We start from the raw sequence: 18,974 nt of genomic DNA on the forward strand, positions 1-18,974 counted from the left end.
GGACAATGGTGCTTTTTAAACCAACAAAGTAACAATGTATGTTAGCCTAAGTTATTTTGAAACTGGCTAACCTCCGCCAGAGCGCATAAAATAGTTTACTTAAAATTACCGAATTTAAAATAAAAAAATAAATAAAAGAGGGGGCGGGAATAGAGGGATCAAAACGGGTTGGGAAATAACTGTAATCCAACCGTCGACACAAAAACTACAATACCCATCAGTCAAGCACAGTATATGATTGACAGTCAGTTGTCCAATTAGAGATTCTGAAACGTTGAGACTACCGCATTGGGCGGGGCTTCGTAGCACAAGAATGGAGACGATCGGCGGGCAAACGTTTCATTTCACGCATTGAAATGCAATTTCCCACGGACATTTTTCTTATTTTTGTATTTCCATGCCACAGACGGTGACAAGGGGCTAACAAGAAGACACACGCTTGTGTGAACGAGGAGTGACGACTACACGAGGGATCGTCCAACGAGAGTAAATGAGAGGTAAGGGGAAAGAAGGGCCCGCCGTAGTAGCCGGAGAGCTTCGGGGAAAAGTGGGTAGCGCCGCCTGACGGACCGCCCGACGAACCGGGGAGCCGCTGTCAGGAAACCGCGGTGCCGAGAAACAGGTCTGCAGTATCGGAGGGAGCGCCGCCAACAGCTCTCCATATGCCATCACACACTGTAAACAAAGATATGAATCACATTTGTGTGGAAAAGCAGACAACGATTAGTGAGGCACTTCTGAGCGGTGGTCGTACTGTTAGCATTAGAGGGCCGTCATTTGGCTAACGGCTGAAAAATGCGATGTTATCTCGCGGGATTGTTCCAGGATATCTGTATAAACACTGCTGGGGCTTCTTATTGTGCACATTATTGACCAATGTGCTGTTATTGTTTGCGTTGTATTACACTGAGACCATACATTTATCATATAATGGCTACTACATAACACCAGGTTATACAGTGACACTGTTTAGTTTGACATGACCATTTCATTTTTATTCTCTCCAACAGGTGTGCTCTGACACCAGCCTTCTGGATGACAAAAGTAGTCTTCATTCATTGGACATAGCGGTGAAGTTTCAGCACCTTATCACCTGTCACACATCCCTTCATGATACACTTGCAACCTATATAAGACAACACACACACACACACACACACACACACACACACATACACATACAGACAGAGTACCAGGATGGCTGAACAGCAGGAGGAGACAGAAGATGTGTATGTGGAGCACCAGTATATGTGCAGCGAGTGCCACCAGCTCTTCAACACCCTGGAGGACGTGCTGATCCACCAGCAGATCCACACTGGCCAAGAGGGAGAAGGAGAAGGCGAGGCAGGGGAGGTCATGACCATCCAGGGTCTCCCAGAGATGGGGCAGACACAGCAGTACCAGTGTCTGGAGTGTGGGGCCGTCCTCGTGAACCCGGAGGAGCTGCTGCAGCACCAGGAGATGCACATGAGAGAGGCGGGGATGGAGGTGGAACAGCAAGGTGAGTGAGCTGATTGTGTGTTGAGTGAGTTCTTCTGTGTGGAGTTTGCATGTTCTCCCTGTGTCAGTGTGGGTTTTCTCCGGGTATTCTAGCTTCCTCCCACAGTCCAAAGACATGCAGGTTAATTGGTGACTCTAAATTATCCGTAGGTGTGAATGTGAGTGTGAACGGTTGTCTGTCTCTATGTGTCAGCCCTGTGATAGTCTGGCGACCTGTCCAGGGTGTACCCTGCCTCTCACCCAGTGTCAGCTGGGATAGGCTCCAGGCCCCCGTGACCCCTAACAGGATAAGCAGTTATGGAAAATGAATGACTGAATGGGGCGTGTGTTTAGATATTCATAATGTACAGACAGTCTGTACATGATGCAAAATCATGCTATTTTGTGGAAATGAATTCATGGCTTTTTATAAAGAAATGCCTGCATTCAGGACGCCCACCAGTTCACCTGGTAGAACAGGCGTCCCATGTACAAAGGCTGTGTCCTTGCCGCAGCAGCCACAGGTTTGATTCCACCCGACATCCCTTTGCTGCATGTCATTCCCCCTCTTTCTCTCCCCCTTTCAAACTATAGCTGTCCTATCAGATAAAGGCAATTAACCCCCCAAAAATATCTTTAAAAAAAAGACATGCCTGTATTTAATGCTAATGACAAGGAAAGAAAACAATCCTTAATAAAACTAAGAATGGTTCGGACTGTTCATATTCAATATTCACACCACTAGAAAAATGAATAAGATAAATCACAGTTTTTCATTCGCATAGCTGCTAATCATAGTAAGACTGAGAAACAAACAACACTAACTGCCTGTATCTGTGACTGTTCCCCAGAGCTGTGCGAGGTTTTGGAGACAGAGGAAGGGTCAGACGGTCAGATGTCGGGACCCGTTCAATACCAGTGTCTTGACTGTCTGGCTCTGTTTGATTCACCTGAGACCTGGCTGGAGCACCGGAGGACCCACAGCAGGAGCACCACACACAGCAACACAGAGGCCGTGGTACGGGAAATATATTTAACAATTTTGTTGTAGTCTGAAAAGTAAAATTATTATACCCTTTTACTATGTGAATACTACAGCAGTCTTTCTATCTTTGTCACAGTTATTGATGATTTAATAAACTGACTGGTACTGTTGGTGCTGTGCTCTTTAGGAGACACAGTAACTGATAAATTTATTAAAATAAGTTGCTTGAATTGAATATAGTTATACTAATAACATGTTATTAACAGTGATAAGTAACATGCATATTGGGCTGCAGTTGTTAATGCTGTAGGTGATATTCTGCAGACTCATATGCATCCTTGAACTAGATTTATGTGGAGTGTCAAAGGCATCGTCATCTTTAGTTGGAGTTTCGTCTGAGACGATCAAAACAGAGTTTGTGTGCATTAGACCGGCAGACACTTAAAAATACTGGGTTCAATTTTATTATGGAGTGAAATTGACGGTGGATGGATCAACTGTAAATCTGAGCTGTAATTTACTCCCAAACTCTCCACTGTGCTGAGTCATTCACATGCACAGGTCAAAATCTCTGCATGGTAAAGACACTTGGCAGTTTCATTCATTTAATTTGGGTCGGGCTCTTATGCTCTAGAGTTCATTCAAATTGCTTCAAAGTGAAACATTTATCTCAGTGGCTCTCTGGGTTGTGTGGGCCAGCGCAGATTGGTTTGCTGCAACTGCACTGTAATTCTAGAAAGTACTACTTTGAATGGGTGTCATGGCCAGACAGCAGACAGCGAGTCTCCGAAGCATCTGATAATTAACTAAAAGACATGAATCAGAGCAACGGCACTGAGCTATTAGGATCTTTGCTTTCCGAAATGAAAGAGCAATTATTAAATATTGCTTAATTTCTGTGTATAAATGTAATAACCAGTGTTTTTTTTTGGCTCTGCAACAGGAGTATGTGCTACAGCCTGATGGCACTGTCACTCCACTGCACAATATGCAGAACTACGTGCTGAGTGAGCAGCAGGCTGGGGAGATCTTGGCACAGGTACTTTGGATAGTAAACAACTCACATCAGAGGAATTAAATAAGAATTAGATAAAGGGTTTTAAGGTTGGTACATTTCTGTGTGTATTTTTCAGGTACTCGCTCAGCAGCAGCAGCAGCAACAACAGAAGAAACGTCAGTCTGTCTCCAAACCTTCTACACCCTCCCGCTCCTCCCTGCTGCCTCCAGTGACAGCGACCCCTGGCTCTGCCACCATGCACCTGCAGATTCTCACAGCTCAAGCTCTGGCAGACAACCCCACCACCCCCAGCCAGCGCCGCTCCAAGCTGCCCCCTCTGTTGCCTGCTGTGGGGCGGAGCTCTTCAGGAAAGCTGGGGGTCCTGGAGAATGGGGTTCAGAGACTGGAGTTAAGGTTGGCCCCCAGTGTCCAGGATGACTCCCAGCAGCCAACAGAGGTGGTGGTCATCCATCCTTATGAGTGCTCCGAATGCTCCCTTCTCTTCCAAACCCCAGAGGACTTCCTCCAGCACCAAGGAGAGCACTTTCTGGGTCAGGACAAAGAGAGCGGAGAGCCAGGCGTCATGAGTGGCTTTGACGAGGTGAGAGGGAGGGAAGAGACTACAGAAAAGATGGAGGACATCAGGATTAGAGTGGCAGAGAAGAAAGCAACAGTGTGGACCAAGACCCAACAGTGTGAGCTCTGCAACCGCACCTTCACCTCCGTCAACCGGTTGGCTGCTCACAAGCGTGTGCACGAGCAGGGCACGCATGAATGTCCAGAGTGCGGCAAGGTGTTCAAGAAGGCGACATCACTGCAGACACACATGCGCACACACTCAGGCGTGGCCAGGTACCTTTGTGTGGACTGCGGCAATGGCTTCACCACTGAGATGACTCTTATCATGCACAGGTAAACACAACAGCGACCAGATCACTGTGAGAAACTGACGGCTGATATTAAGTTTTGTTTCTTCTGCTGCCTGTTTCATTTTTACCTCCTGGTGTCTTACAGGAAGTCCCACACTGCAGATCCCCTGCACAGGTGTCACTTCTGCAACAAAACCTTCACCAACATGACCAAGTACCTCTACCACCGTAGAACCCACCTCAACCGTGATTCATCTGCCACACCTGCCCCTGTTTCCATGGTAATAAGCAGATCCCCTTCACTAATTGTGTCCACAACCCCAAGTTAAGCGAGGCAAACACCGTAGGATTTGGGCCAGTTTTAGCAAGGTTGATTTATTCCAACTCCCTCTGTACGAGGGATACAGGACCGCACCAACTCATACTGTGCGGTCCAGTTGTCACACTGTTTGGGGAAAATACATAATAAAATGGTACAATAACTGGGTAGAAGCTACACTGTAAGACTGGTTGAGAAAGAAGGCACTAATCTCTGGGAATTGACTCCTGATTCTGCTTCAACTGTTCGAGAGCCTGACTACAGCTGACTGAAAATCAGATTTTACAGAAATGTATCAGACCGTCAGACAGCAGGTCAGGAACAGTTGATTGGTCCTGGCTCCCCCTATATGATGGCTGACGAATCTTAAATTTAGTCTGCCTCTAAAATGAGTCATGCGGCTCAAAATTCGGGTCAGAAACAGCTCAAATCACACAGTGCGTGCTCAGCTTTAGTTTGACATTTCAATCTAACTTATGCTTGTTTTCTTCTGCAGGTCTCAGCTCCAGTAAGAGCATCTATCTCTGCTCTTGCCATCCTACAGAAAGCACGAGAGAAGAACTCGCTTGCTGCTGAGGCAAAGCTCAACCTGCTGGCCCCTCTCACAGAGGATGAGATGGAAAAACTGGGAGAGGAACCGATTGAAAGCTCTCAGAGCAAAGTGGAAAGAGGTGAAGTGGTGAAGCAGGGGGAGGACAGCAACATGGAGGTGTCTGCCCCACTCAAAGGCAATACTGATGATCCCCAGCAGGTGGGAGATGCCACCAAGTCTGGCTCAGCTGCAAATGCTGCTTCGATGGATGACACCGGTGAAGGAGTCACAGCTGAAGCTGCATCATCAGACAAAGGGCCTTTTTCTTGTCGTTCATGCTCAAAGACCTTTCCCTCTCAGCTGCAGCTTGTTCACCATCGACGCAAGTCCCATGTCCCTGAGCGCAGCTTCGTTTGTGGCGTCTGTGGCAAGGCTTTTAAGAAGCAGATCCACGTGCGCAACCACATCCGCATTCATACCGGCGAGCGGCCCTTCCAGTGTTCTGACTGCGGCAAAACTTTCTCCTCTCTAGCCAATCTGATGAGGCACAATCTTATCCACTCTGGTGTTCGACCGTACCGCTGTGATGTCTGCCACCGCTCCTTCTCACAGTCCTCCAACCTCCGTCAGCACAGCCTGCTGCACACAAGTGCTGCGACACTGTGTTGCCCGGACTGCCCTGCTACCTTTCGTTGGCCCACCAAGCTAGCAGCACATCGCTACACCCAACATCCAGGGGCTCCGGCCCCTTTCCCATGTCCCCACTGTGAGGCTGGCTTCCTGACTAGGAGACAACGAGACAGTCACTGTCTGGAGCAGCACCCCACCCTGGTGCAGGCTGGCACAGGAGGAGAGATGGGCACAGAGACGGACAACCAGGCAGAGCTGGGCAAAGATCTGACTGCAGAGCCCTCCACCTCAGCCACAGCAGAGACAGAATCAGGGGATTCTGCCAGTCTCGTGCGGGGAGGTCTGGACTGCAACATCTGTGGGAAGAAGCTCAACTCTCCTGCCAATCTGCGACTTCACAGATTGAGCCACTTTGCCTTAGGCCCTGGGCGACCGCGGTGCCCCTCCGGGAAGCGGCCCAAAGCCCACCAGTGTCCCATCTGTGGCAAACTGTTTGTCTCGTCCTCTGGAGTTGCACTTCACCAGCGAGTCCACACCGGGGAGCGCCCCTTTCCTTGCCAAGTGTGCGGGAAACGCTTCCGGCAGAACACACACCTGCGAGAGCACCTGCGCACACACTCGGGCGAACGGCCATTTCGCTGTGAAGTGTGCGGAAAGGGTTTCATCCAGAGCATGCACCTGGCCGAACACCGTCGAACACACACAGGCGAACGGCCACATGTATGTCCGCAGTGTGGCAAAGCCTTCAAGACCTTCTCCAATCTGAGGAACCACAAGAAGACCCACGCCAGGCAGCAGAGGCTGGATGAAGAGGCTGCAGCCCAGGCCGCCATGGAGACCAGCTCTGCTGTGGCAGTGGTGGACGCTTCGGCAGTGGAACTAGCTAACGGGCAGCCTCAGCTCATCCAGATCCAGGCCTCGGATCTTCAGCAGGTCAGAACGTGTATCCTACTCCCCTCATCCCTAAACATGAAAAACACTTGACAAAGCTTATGTGAGCTGGTTGCCATAGTGACCTGTTTTAGTCTGATCTAATTAACTATTTAAGATTAAACTTTCAAATTAAAATTAGTAAGAGATTATACGAGTAAATGTGTCTGCGCACTCTCTGCCGTTAGTTGAACTTATTCTGATTTCCGTTTCCTCCTCTCAGACACAGGGCACTCCTACTATCATGTGTAACGAGTTTGGGGAGACGATAGCCATCATTGAGACCAGCGAGGGAGGAGCGCTACCTCTGGAGCAGGCCTTGGAGATCTATCACACAGCTTTGGAGAACGGCCTCGCGATGGACACTGTCGCCGTGGACGGACTGCAGCTCCTCTGAGGACGAGTACAAGTGGACAGAAAATAAAAGTTTATTCCTCTGAATTGACGAGTTCAGTACGATAGTGTTAGAACTGACTCTAATTGACTACTGAGAAGTTCAGACTTATTGGATCAGATAATTATGTCCTGGACGAGAACGCTATGAAATGTCAAACGCAGATGAAGTTCAGCAAACAGACCAAAGTAATTTATCGACCCTGTTTTACAAAGCTATGAGAGGGATCAGTGTTAAAGTTTATTGAAAGATGAACACTAAAATCATGGATATGACATTCATTATGAAATAAGGACCATTGGTTGTGCCTCATGTCATTTGTATAATTAATTTGACCATTTCACAAAATGGATGTGATTTTTCTTCTGTTTGATTGTGCTGTTGTAAATATGTGAAATCAATAAATGTTTTTCCAAGGTGATTAATATTTGGAACCCACGTTCTCATTTAACACATATAGGGATGAAACATTTACTGGTGTGGCGATTAACTGGGGTAAAATTCTCTTTGGTTAGTTTAATCATTTCAAATTTTAATTGCAGTGACAACCCTGTTTGATTACCGCACTTTGAAAAACTCATTAAATATTGTCCAGCGTCAACCATAGTTAGCAACAGTCTCCCAGACACATGGCCACAATGTTAATGCTAATGTAATGTTAATTTCATTTGTGGTTTTCATTTAGGGCTTGGTGATACGAAGAAAATCAAATCACAATATTTAGAACCAAATACCTCAATGTCAATAGACGATATTACAGGGTCGACTACTGGTGCTTAAACACTTACACAATTATACTTTTTATATATATTCATCATTCATTTTCCATGACCACTTATCCTGTTTGGGGTCGTGGGGGCTGGAGCCTATCCCGGTTTACATTGGGCGAGAGGCGGGGTACACCCTGGACAGGTCGCCAGACTATCACAGGGTTGACACATAGAACCATTCACACACACATTCACAACTACAGCCAATTTAGAGTCACCAGTTAACCTAACCTGCATGTTGTTGGACTGTGGGAGGAAGCTGGAGTTCCCAGAGAAAACCCACGCTGTCACATGCAAACTCACTGAGTCACAGACGGGCTCCCCCACCCTGGGATTCGAACCAGGAACCCTCTTGCTGTAAGGCGACAGTGCTTCTGTAATGTAGATATAATGATTAAGTGGGTAAAGACAAATAATGGAACAGGTAGAACAGCCTGGGAGGTACAGAAAATGACATACCTTCATTGTAATACAACCTTTAAAAACAAGAACATATCATCATGTAATGGTATCGATATAATAGCAATAAATTGCCCAGCCCTGTTTAATTGGTGAAATTATTTCGGCACATGTTAACAATACCACAATAATACGGATATCTGTGATCATTTTGGTCACTGTAATCGTGATATGTAATTTTCAGTTTCATCTCTAAACTCAAGCACATATTAGTTCACGTAAGTAGAGGCAACTTGAGCTGCTGTTACATTTCAAAGGAGACAGACAAAAATGATGCTTCATTTTAGATACCGTTTGTGTATCTCTGCTTAAGGAAAACCCATTTTTCACATTGCCAGCGATAAAATCACTTTAATTGAACACCTATTTTTATTTGCATACTGAAAGATACAGATACAAACTTAAATTATTCATATAAATTCCTCTCTTGTATACTGGAACAGCAAAACAAGGAGTATAACACAAAAACATTAATAGCCATATTTATTATTGTTTTTTTCCATTTCATGTGTTTTTACCTTCGGTATCAGGTGTCTTAAAAGTCAACTTATGTTCAATGACAGATTTTTCCTTATCAATAATATAACGAGTCTACTGACTCTACAGTAATTATTTACAACACAACCAAGTCTTGCACAAAGACACAACCAGTATTAGATCCTACCAGCTCTCTTTGATTCATTCCCCTCCCCCTCACTTCCCCCAGTTTTCTCTCCACCCGTCTAAAAAGGAGGTCTGGAGAGCAATAAAGTGACAAAGGGAGGAAGGAGGGAAGGAAAGAGGTGGAGGAAGGAGATGTACAAGTGTTGAGGCTATAGAGTCAAACTAAGCAAGGGACAGAGAGGCATAACAGGGCTGTCTAAAAACATACAGCTTATTACTGCTGAAAGAATATAAAGGTCCACGTTGTGTTGAGTTGTCCTCTTTAAAATGAACAATAAAAATAACTGCACCGCAGGTCCTTGTTGAGGTGAGAGGCCAGTCAAGGGAAGACTACAAGGGAGGAACTGTTCAGGTGTGGAGCAGCTTCTCTCACCTGCCTCCAAAATTATAAAAAACAAAACAGCTGGCAGAAATGAAGGAAAAGTCCAAACTAAGGACCGGGGTTCACTGCAATGATATGAGTAGTAATAATAATAATTATAATAATAATAACCATAGGAATAGTACAACAACAAACTGAATATGACAATGTTAAATACAAATCAAATTATTTTAAAAAAGTTAATAAAACTGCTTGGCAATAGAGGATTAAGGCCTTATCAGCCTGACCTCTACGACTAAGAGCCAGGATGTGCCCATTGACTCCAACCCACCTCCTTCCTTCATGGCGAGCAAATGAGAGGCACAGGAATGCTCGGTTCCTACCTACTGGCATGTGCTAGCGTCAGTCGCAAGAAGGGAGGACTTGGCCAGACAGGTAATTGCAGGAATGATGGCACTGCCAGAAGTCCACTTGAGTTTCAGTCAATGTTTTTTCAGTCACTCCCAGTAGACCTCCCCTGAAGGTCTACGTGCGAGCGATAAAACGGAGAAAAAGATCTTTCCAGGTCCACAGTAACGAGTTCTCTTGTCGAATCAAATCGTTTCCGGCTGTCGAGGGCCCAGCCCCCTAATGTCAGCAGAAACAAGACACAAGCTTACAACAGTTAAGTCTAAATACAGGTTGTTCCTCGAGCAGACACTCTCTGCTTCAACTCCTCTTAAACGCTATTAAAAACAAATATCAAAACACATAATGTCCTTGTTTTAAAACTGCTGACTTACACCGTCTCAGAATGGGTTAAGCAGGTCTCTCCGTCCCAAAACAAGAACCCTTTCTTCTTCAAGGCAAATGAGTGCAGCTGTACACAATGGTCCTTCGTTCACTGGCATCGGTGGGAGCTTTTTCTCCAAGGTGGTTAATACAGAGTGCTAATTCAAGTGTGGGAATTAAGAGTTTGCAGGATGTGTGTGTGTGTGCATTGTGGTAGTTTTTGTGCCACTGGCTTTTCATGTGTCCTTTTTTTTTGGTACAAGGGTCACACATCACCCAAGGAAAAAAGAATTGCATACAAAAATCTCTCACTCCCACAGGTTGGCTGCTGAGGATGGACAGAAATCAGCATCTATCCAGAGGAGAGTTAAGAGTGTGGATTTAAAAAAAAAAAGTGTGTGAAAGCGTGAGGGGGGTGTGGAAAGGTGTGACGTCAACAGTCACTGATTGGTCAATCTAATTTGTCAGCGTCCCTCATCTAGAAGAGTCCTGTGAATCACGAGGATCCTCTGGGCTCCCCTCTGTCCCTTGCTCCACATCTTCATCCTGCAGGTCCCCACCTCCTCTCAGAGATCCTTCTCCTGACTGGGAGCCAGAAGGTCCAGGGAGGGAGCCAGCCGAGTCAGGGATGCCTAAACCAGAGACATCAGAGGGGGCAGCCGTCTGCATTATCTTCTGCCGGACCTCCCTGATCTTCAGCTGCAGACACACCTTGGTGGGAAATATGTCAGAGTATCTTGTCTGGAAGGCTGCAGTGGCCTGAGCTGGAAACACAAGAGCAAAAGAAAAGCACTCGCTCTGAAAATGCTTGTAGACATAAACAGAGTGTGTGTTTGTGAGCATGTTTACTCCCTGCCCTTTATTTAAAAGGAGTAAAATCATATCTCAATGTAGGGCTGTGTGCAGCGTATTGAAAGCCCCTCATCGACAACTGCTGCAGGAGCGTGAGCCCCGCCACGCAGTCACAGTGACAGAGCTAACTGCTAGCATTACATAGCTAACATTTACTTGCGCTTATTAGCAGGTTTCAACAACAGAGTTGAGCTGTTTCAGTGTCAGTGTGAGTTTGCTGGCATCTGTATAACAGCACCAACATAAAGTTCTCTTATCCTGTGGGATGTCAGATAAACAAGGATGTCACCTGAATAGGCGGCCGTTCAGTGTGGCCCAGGACACATTAGAGTCCACACAGCTGAAAGAATGTGGCCCAGACCACCTCTGAATGTGGTTTCAGTGATGCATTTGGTGCATTCACGCCTGTACTTAGAGTTGTCTACTTATGATCCAGTCACCCAGGATGCATTTTAATACCAGGTGTAAACAGGGCCTGTGTCGTACCTGATGGAAAGAAGCCCTGCTCCTGGAACAGCTGCATGACCAGCGCTCGCCTCTGGTCCAGTGTTCGTCGCAGAGAGGAGTACGGCACCTTATCAAACTCCAGATCTGTCAGGATATCTTCTCCGTCTGTGGCTGGGAGAGGGACAGACAGGCAGAGTGGTTGTTACAGTGATGAACATCTTTGTTTATGACCCTTCAGCCCCTCATCATCTTAAAAAGCACTCTGAGATATGAGACCAACCAAGCAGGAAAAATATGGTAGTGAATAAAATGTTTCTCCAAATCAGTGATTCATGTCTGGTTCAGATACTTTTTATTTATTTATGTTTTTTGACTAGTCCTAACCTCAGTTTGACAAACAAAATCTTTATCCAAGGTCCACTTAGTAGCTTCTTTTTTTTTTTGAGCTTTCAGCTGCATCTTTAAAGTTTTGTTTAATTTATTTGGATATGTACTTCCATAACCAGACCAATAAGTTGCTTATGTTTTTAGTCATTAAAATAATCACTTTTAAAAAAACATGCACAGCAAATTTTCACTGAGATTAAAGTAACTAAAATAAATCCAAATATGGAGAAGGAATTTATTTAACAATTCAAGGATAAAACCCTTAACATGAACTCTCTTATTTTCAAGGCAGTCATTAAGACAATCACCTGATTGGGAATATATTTAGACTTCACTGCATGTTACCTGCTCTGTCGAAGGTGAAGATGTCTCCCTCACACTTGGCGGCACTTTTAGGCGTGTTGGGTTCAGAGCTGCAACTTGAGCGCCGCCGACTCTTTCTCTTAGGAGAGACTTGCTCGTCAGTGGCCGAGTCCAAATCTACAAGCACACAGAGGAAACAAACTTAATCAGCAGAGATCAAATCTCAGTATTTATCTGAATTAATCATGTACCTAAAGTGAGCAAACACTACATAGTTCTACATTTTATTCCATAGACAGCAGCAGTTATCTGCTCTGTTCACCAAACGACCCTACAGTACTCCTAAAGCATTGAGTCAGATTATTAAGTGACTGAAACCTGTGGAGTTCTTCCTCTTGCGGCGATAGCTGCCCAGAATGGCGCGGGGTGAAGTAGCCAGACTCTGCAGGGTGGGTGAAGGCAAAACCTCCTCTGGCCGAAACTCTGGCAGCTCGGCAAAGCGCTCCTCGAAATACACCTCCGACAGCACCCTGCCAGACCAACACACGCGCACACACACAAAATATACAGTATATATACACTGTCCATCAATAATTTCTGCAACCTAACACTAAAGAATCACAAAGGTGTTAACTCACTTGTCCACCGAGTCAAAAGTCTTCTTGAGTGGTGGTGGGCGGGCCTTGACTTTTTTGGGTGTAGGACCATCTTTGTCAGTCTGTGGGGGCGGCAGGGTGGGTTCTGTGGCTGATGGAGGGGGGAGAGGAGAGGAGGGGAGGGACTCCTTCCATCCAGCCTGCACAGAAAGTTCAATTTAAGTATTTTATACAAAGTCACAGAGATTTTATGTTTGAACAACAACTGTGTTGTTTCCGGTCATGATGTCAGAGCTAGAAACCGTTGTGTGATGTTCCTGTCACCTCTTTGGTGGTTGTGCTTTCTCTGTGTCGCATGTCAGAGGAGTCCGCTGCACTGGAGCCCTCCAGGGGTCTGTCAGAGGACGGCGGCTCCTCAGCAGGATGTGTTGATGGAGACCCTGTCTGCCCTGCTTGCTCAGGATCAAAGGAGAAGCGACTGGTGGCTGCAGCTTCCCTCTCCCTCTCCTTTTCCCTTTCTCGCTCCTTCTCCCGCTCTCTCTCCCGCTCCCGCTCCCTGTCTTTCTCCCTTTCTCTCTCTTTTCCTCTACCTCCTCCTTCATAGCTGCCCACAGGGATGTTCGCCACTGTTGCCTTCACCTTCTGAGGGGTCCTGACGGGAAGCTGGGTAAGTTTGGGTGTACCTGGTGTACTGCCTGTAAAACAGCAAGATCAAGATGAGTTGGTTCAACAAACCCCCCCCCCCCCCCCCCCCTCATTTAAAACACACATATTTTAAAAGCCAGTATGAACAGATGGACTGAATACAGCAGGCAAAACGCATTTTAGATGTTGGCTTTGCTGACAGAAAAGCTAGCAACGTTAACACAAGGTAACATAGTCCCCACTGCCCACCTTCTGGTCTCCACTGGTTTGCTAACATTAGCCCAGGCCCCTCTGCACTGCACACCACCCAGGTTGAGCTAGCTAATTGGGCCATTAACTGGTAACACTGTCCTGGGATGAGACCACAAAACCCCTTTAGCATTGTTAACTCTGTTAGCAGCACTAGCTGAGCTGACACTGATGCTGACGACAGAGCTAAAAGTGGGCACAATGGTTTTACAGCAACGTTGTTGGGTTGGGACAGTGTTAGTGGTGCTAACTGCTAAATGAGTGGCACTACTAGCCAGCTCCCAACAGACCAGGTAGCGTGTAGTGCAGTTAACTAAATATCCCTAGTGCATATGGAGACAAATTTGTGAATCTATCCTTTAAGCAGTGGCCACCTACAGGAAAAGCTTTGCTAAAACCCAACAGCACAAGTCAAACACAGGCACATAACATGAAAAAAATGTTCATGTCCCTCTTAATGTCATGCAGCATTTTCCCTCCATCTCTCTTTTACATAAATATTAACAAAGTAAATTTTAAATTTCATCTCCCTTGTAAGCTCTTAAAAGAGAACATTTACTGGGATGAACATGAGCGGGGCCGATATAGCTACAGGCAGCACATCATTTACAAAAAAACATAAAAACCAATTACAACCTTGAACACAGAGTGTTTAATAGAAACAATGCACGTGGGCGTACCAGGTGTTTGGATCTGAAGTGGAGGACTGCAGGGCCTTATGGACACAGCTGAGCCACTGGGAGGTGCCACTGAGCTGCTACTGCTGGAGGTCTGCCTCTCCTGATGTCTCTCTGAATGCGTCAGCATTTCTGTCTGCCTCTCAGCCTGTCTGTCAGTTTGTCGATCTGCGGGTCTGTCCACGGGCAGGTGCCTGTCTGCCTGTCTGTCCGGATGGGGCTGCGGATGTGGGTGCGTGATTGTGGCGTGGGTTGTTGTGTGTTTGGACAGGATGTGGGGGGAAGCACTGGAAGGGCTCGAGACAGAGTAGACCACGCTGGGGGGTACCGCTGTCATGGAGACCACCCCTGTTGCCATGGTGACATTAGGTGAAGGAGGGTAGATGGCGGTGACTATCTGGCCCCCGGAGCCTGAGGCAGGGGCTGAGGTGGAGGGCTGTGGAGACTGAGCAGTGGCGAGGAGCGGCGGCTGACCTGGATGAAGAAAGATGTATTCAATCAAAAGAGACACGCGTGGATATTGTAGTTCAGGGGTCGGCAGTTAAACAAGCAAGTTAAACCACAGGCCAGTTGTTTCAGTGTTGCTCATTGGACAATCTTTCACAGGCACAGTGGAAACACCAGACTATATTCTTTCAACATCTTTTGTTTGTTTGTTTTATTTCATGTTGGAATTCACTGGAGATATAAAACTGTTTAGATTTATAACAGAGGGCAGATTTTTTTTCCCATGGATGTCTGAGCTTACAGATTTAAAACAGCTTATGTTGACAACCATTTGGCAAAACAATTACTCATGCATGCAAATGTCCTGTGTTACGAGACTACAGATATGATTGATAGTTTGCTCACACATAATAAACATTGTCCCACTTTGATTACAGCTGAATAAAAGTCATTAACACAAATTTGCTCGGGTCAAACAGACTCAAGTCATGGCATCTAAATGTGTTTGAATTCACAGGGTACAGTATGTACGGTAGTGTGTTCACACCAGAGAAAGTGACTGTATGCATACTAAATATGGACGGTTTTTGGAATGCGCTGTTGATGGACACTTTTTTCCCATAATGCAATGCACATAGAAATGGAGACTCTGCTAGCAGCTGGAAAAAATGTAATCATGTGCAGATGGTGGTTATAGAACTTGAAAAACAAAGGAATAAGTCTTAAATCTTTGAAAACCACTTTGATGTCTATTTGTGAAGTTTAATTGCCAGTGGCGCTCCAAAAGTCAAAGTCTGATTGATGTCACACATATTTTATCATTTCCTGTTGGTAGAAAATGGTGAAGAATTCTGATTTTTTTATGCTAATTGCTAAAACAGTATACTGATGAAGAGTACAGACTGTATTTTATTAGGATGTAGTACTGTTGGTATGGATTTTTTTGGACACAGCTTTGGATTCCTCTCTTTACGTTGCAGTGTTTGATGTTATGAGGTCATATTTACTGGGATTAAAATAAGCCTTTTATTTACTTTGTTATTGACAGTAAATTTATTGAAAGAGTTTTCATGTAAGCTATAAAAAAAAAAAAGGAAAACTTCAACATTCGTCAGCCAGCTGGATTTATCGCAGGGCTGCTATTTGCTACTTTTGTTTTTCATACAGCTAATTTCAGGTTTGGAAATTAGCACCAGCCACCAGCCAAATGCTGGTAAAATAAGCAGTGGCTGCGAGATTTGCGTCACTCACCAGCCAAAAAACAATGGTAATCTATTAAGTGGCTCATAGATTTTGGAATCCACTAACAACAGTGGCAGGTGGATAAAAAAAAAAGTTCATTTCCAACCCTGGCTCACTGCATACACTTTCTCTCTGCAGCACTGACCTGCAATCAGCGGCTGAACCAGCGTTTGTCCAGGCGGTGCGATGGCTGTGAACCCAAGTGTTGCCAGGGGTGATGGGACATATGCAGAACCAGGCACTGGCAGGGCTTGCTGTGTGGTTGAGGAGCCTGTTGTTGTGGAGACCAGAGGCAGAGTGGATGGGACCCCTGGAGGGGACTGGACATAGGTGATCCTGGACGAAGAGGTATAAAGGTGATTTAAAGAGAGAAATATGTGGTATACAAATGAAGAGGACAGAGGGAGAGTGAAGAAGATGACATTTTTGTAATGAAAAAATGTCAAGAAAGGTGTAGCAGTCGCAACAGAAGGTGTTATGGTACAATAATGAGCCAGAGCAGGAATGAAGGGAACAGAGACATGATTAGAAGGAAAGAGGAAGACAAAAAAAGAAGTGCTGCAGTGAGGGTCAGTGGGTGAGTGTACATCACAGCGAGCTGCACTGGATGACTAGCGCTGTGTGTGTGTGTGTGTGTGTGTGTGTGTTAGAAGCTGAGAGGTAGTGTGGGGGTGGCAGGCAGAGGCAACTTGGGCCACCAGCAGCATGACTAACACATCCAGAATAGAGCTGCACTGCTACAGCTGCACCCCTGCCGGAGTTTTTGTTTCTCGCATTGTCTGCTCGCTATGCTTTAAGAAATCTGGACGTCTCTGCCATAAGAAACAGTACAACTTCATTTATCTAACACATAAGCACCAAAATGTAACTGGACATACTTCAATCTATAATCTACAAGAAAAAGAGTCATTCATTTCTATAACAACACCTGTTTTAATCCCACTAATAACAATAAAAGTCCACTCATAATAAAACCCTGTTTAAACCCTTGATGGGCACAAAATGGACCATGCGGAGAAACATTTACTTCATCTGAAATGGCTGAATAAACCTTTTATCATCTATCCAATGGGTAAAGTTGTTATGCAAACACTTTTTCTGATTGCTTTCTATTTTTGGAGTAAGTACATGAATTCTGTGCATGCACACTCAGCTGAGTTAAGTCCAAGATGGTTGCAAGGGAATTATCTTTGGTTAAGCAATATTTACTAGTTTTAGTGAGACTCAGAAACAATGGAAGTCCAATTAGTGGTTTGCTGTTCCTCGCTTAAAAACAGCAGAAGTATATTCTGAAAAAAATAGATGTTGCTTCAATAGGAAGCATGGCACTAAACCAATGGTGGTGATCAAAGCTTGTCCATCTTTTCAAATGTTTGCTCATGTGCTGGAACTCCTTTCTCTAAATATTTATTCTGGAGCACGTACAAAGGACATGCAAACATAACGCCTTATCCACTTTTTTTTTCTTCTTCTTTTTTTTTAAAGCACTGTGTGAATCCTTTCATGGAAGTTGTCAGTCGGATTTATATCACACAGAAACAAATATTTGGCTCATGTAAACTTGAAAGAAACTGACAATAATGGAACTACTACAGAGATCAACAGGAGCCTAGGGTAGGATGAGCGAGGCTGGCATATGTTCTTAAATGGGCGCCTGTTTGTCAGAGCTGAGTCAAGCTTTACTGGCACATAATTTGTTTATAGACCCTTTCAGACATCTGATCTGTAACATTGTTGGGTTCATCTATCTGGAAGAAGAAACAGCTTTTGGGCTTTTAAATATACTGTAGATCTCTCCATTCCAGAGTATTTTAAGAACACGGGGAGAGCTACGGTGCTTCATTAGACAGCATTACGTACATATAGCATATGCAGACTAGCGTAGTCGATCAAAAGAAAATTAATCTGCAACTATTTTATAATCAATTAATCATTTTAGTCATTTTTCAATCAAAAATGTCAAATATTTGTTGAATGCTGCTTCTTAAATGTGAGAATTTGCCATTTAAATGAAGAGTCTAAGTTTTTGAATGTTGGTTGGACAAAAGAAGCAAATTAATTGTCACTGTATGTTCTGGGAAATGATGATAAGCATCTTTCACATTTTATATACTAAAGTGAAAATAATTGTCAGATTAGTAGACAATGAAAATAATCATTAGTTGTAGCCCTAATGCTGACAGCACCCACATTGTTCCATTTACATTTGTGGAAAAAATTAGGTATAATATCTAAGTTTTGCTCATGTGCTGCATAATTTGTAGGTTAAAGCATTTTGCTGGGTTTTCATCCTTTAAGCAGCTGGAATGAAGTTGAAAATTGAGGGAAAACTGGCTGATAATCTGATCAATGGGATTTTCCTAGATGGATTTCTTTTGCTTTGTTTCCCTGCAATGCTGGAGAAAAAAAATCCTCTGTGAAAAAAATGATTCTCACCTGAACATCTCTTCCCATCTTAAATTAGGCTCATGCACAGTATTGTGTTTGTAAAAGAGTATATTTGACAAATTCAATTTCCTTGCACATTAGAAATGACAATTGGGCTGACATTTAGAATTTATTATACAGCTATCCTGAGAAGGCGGCACACGTCACAACTTTAGATCATTTTGTGTTCTGAAAAACACAAAATACTTTCGCAAACATGATGGCAACATGCTAATTGACAATGCATTTACATGGTTTAGTGAACGTGTGAAACACTCCTTTTTTAGCCTTCATTCAGTGGCAGGTGGGTGAGTTTAGTCTCGTGAAAATAAAAAGGGAGCTAGGCCATTACAGAAAGGCATTTCACAGTCAATTTAGAATAACTGTCGGTGCTGAAAACTAATCTGCCCTCTTTGTTTCCTTTTTTTGGTGCACCAAAGTGGTGACGTTTACCACTTCAGCACAGACTATGAGCCCACAGTTACTTGAAACTGTTTATTGACATAGCTGCGGTCTGTGTCTGTAGCTTGCCAGATGTTATCAAGTCAGCAGTGGTTTAAGAGCTATATGATCCATATTCAT

General features: G+C 44.7%; 2 protein-coding genes across 3 annotated transcripts in view; one reads left to right on the forward strand and one right to left on the reverse strand.

Moving 5' to 3' along the window:
* Positions 1–12: 12 nt before the first annotated feature.
* znf526 (zinc finger protein 526) lies at positions 13–7,553 on the forward strand. 2 transcript variants are annotated; one of them, XM_050047336.1, is made up of 8 exons: positions 13–497; positions 1,011–1,501; positions 2,331–2,497; positions 3,408–3,503; positions 3,598–4,373; positions 4,476–4,611; positions 5,146–6,744; positions 6,965–7,553. In XM_050047336.1, the coding sequence occupies exons 2-8, from the start codon at positions 1,198–1,200 to the stop codon at positions 7,136–7,138; spliced, it is 3,252 nt and encodes a 1,083-aa protein (XP_049903293.1). In that variant the 5' UTR covers positions 13–497; positions 1,011–1,197; the 3' UTR covers positions 7,139–7,553. The 2 variants fall into 2 exon arrangements, with proteins under 2 accessions (XP_049903293.1, XP_049903294.1); XM_050047337.1 differs by having other exon boundaries at positions 6,971–7,553.
* Positions 7,554–8,699: 1,146 nt separating this feature from the next.
* The window catches only part of cicb (capicua transcriptional repressor b), a 39,035-nt gene continuing 28,760 nt past the window's right edge, over positions 8,700–18,974 (reverse strand). The window contains exons 14-21 of the mRNA XM_050047294.1: positions 16,111–16,301; positions 14,280–14,750; positions 13,030–13,400; positions 12,748–12,905; positions 12,488–12,639; positions 12,152–12,286; positions 11,459–11,590; positions 8,700–10,884 (exon numbers count right to left, since the gene is read on the reverse strand). Coding sequence (XP_049903251.1) covers positions 10,595–10,884; positions 11,459–11,590; positions 12,152–12,286; positions 12,488–12,639; positions 12,748–12,905; positions 13,030–13,400; positions 14,280–14,750; positions 16,111–16,301 — 1,900 coding nt within the window. The 3' untranslated portion in view covers positions 8,700–10,594. The remainder of the gene's footprint in view (positions 10,885–11,458; positions 11,591–12,151; positions 12,287–12,487; positions 12,640–12,747; positions 12,906–13,029; positions 13,401–14,279; positions 14,751–16,110; positions 16,302–18,974) is intronic.

This window comes from Epinephelus moara, chromosome 6 (assembly GCF_006386435.1).
Source record: "Epinephelus moara isolate mb chromosome 6, YSFRI_EMoa_1.0, whole genome shotgun sequence".
Taxonomy (NCBI): Eukaryota; Metazoa; Chordata; class Actinopteri; order Perciformes; family Serranidae; genus Epinephelus; species Epinephelus moara.

What these genes read in the sequence shown, in the direction of transcription:
- znf526 (XM_050047336.1), top strand. Translation starts at nt 1,198, where the DNA reads ATGGCTGAACAGCAGGAGGAGACAGAAGATGTGTATGTGGAGCACCAG. An exon ending in ACAGCAACACAGAGGCCGTG is followed by an intron (nt 2,498 to 3,407) that starts GTACGGGAAATA and finishes GCTCTGCAACAG; the next exon opens with GAGTATGTGCTACAGCCTGA. An exon ending in CTGGGGAGATCTTGGCACAG is followed by an intron (nt 3,504 to 3,597) that starts GTACTTTGGATA and finishes TGTATTTTTCAG; the next exon opens with GTACTCGCTCAGCAGCAGCA.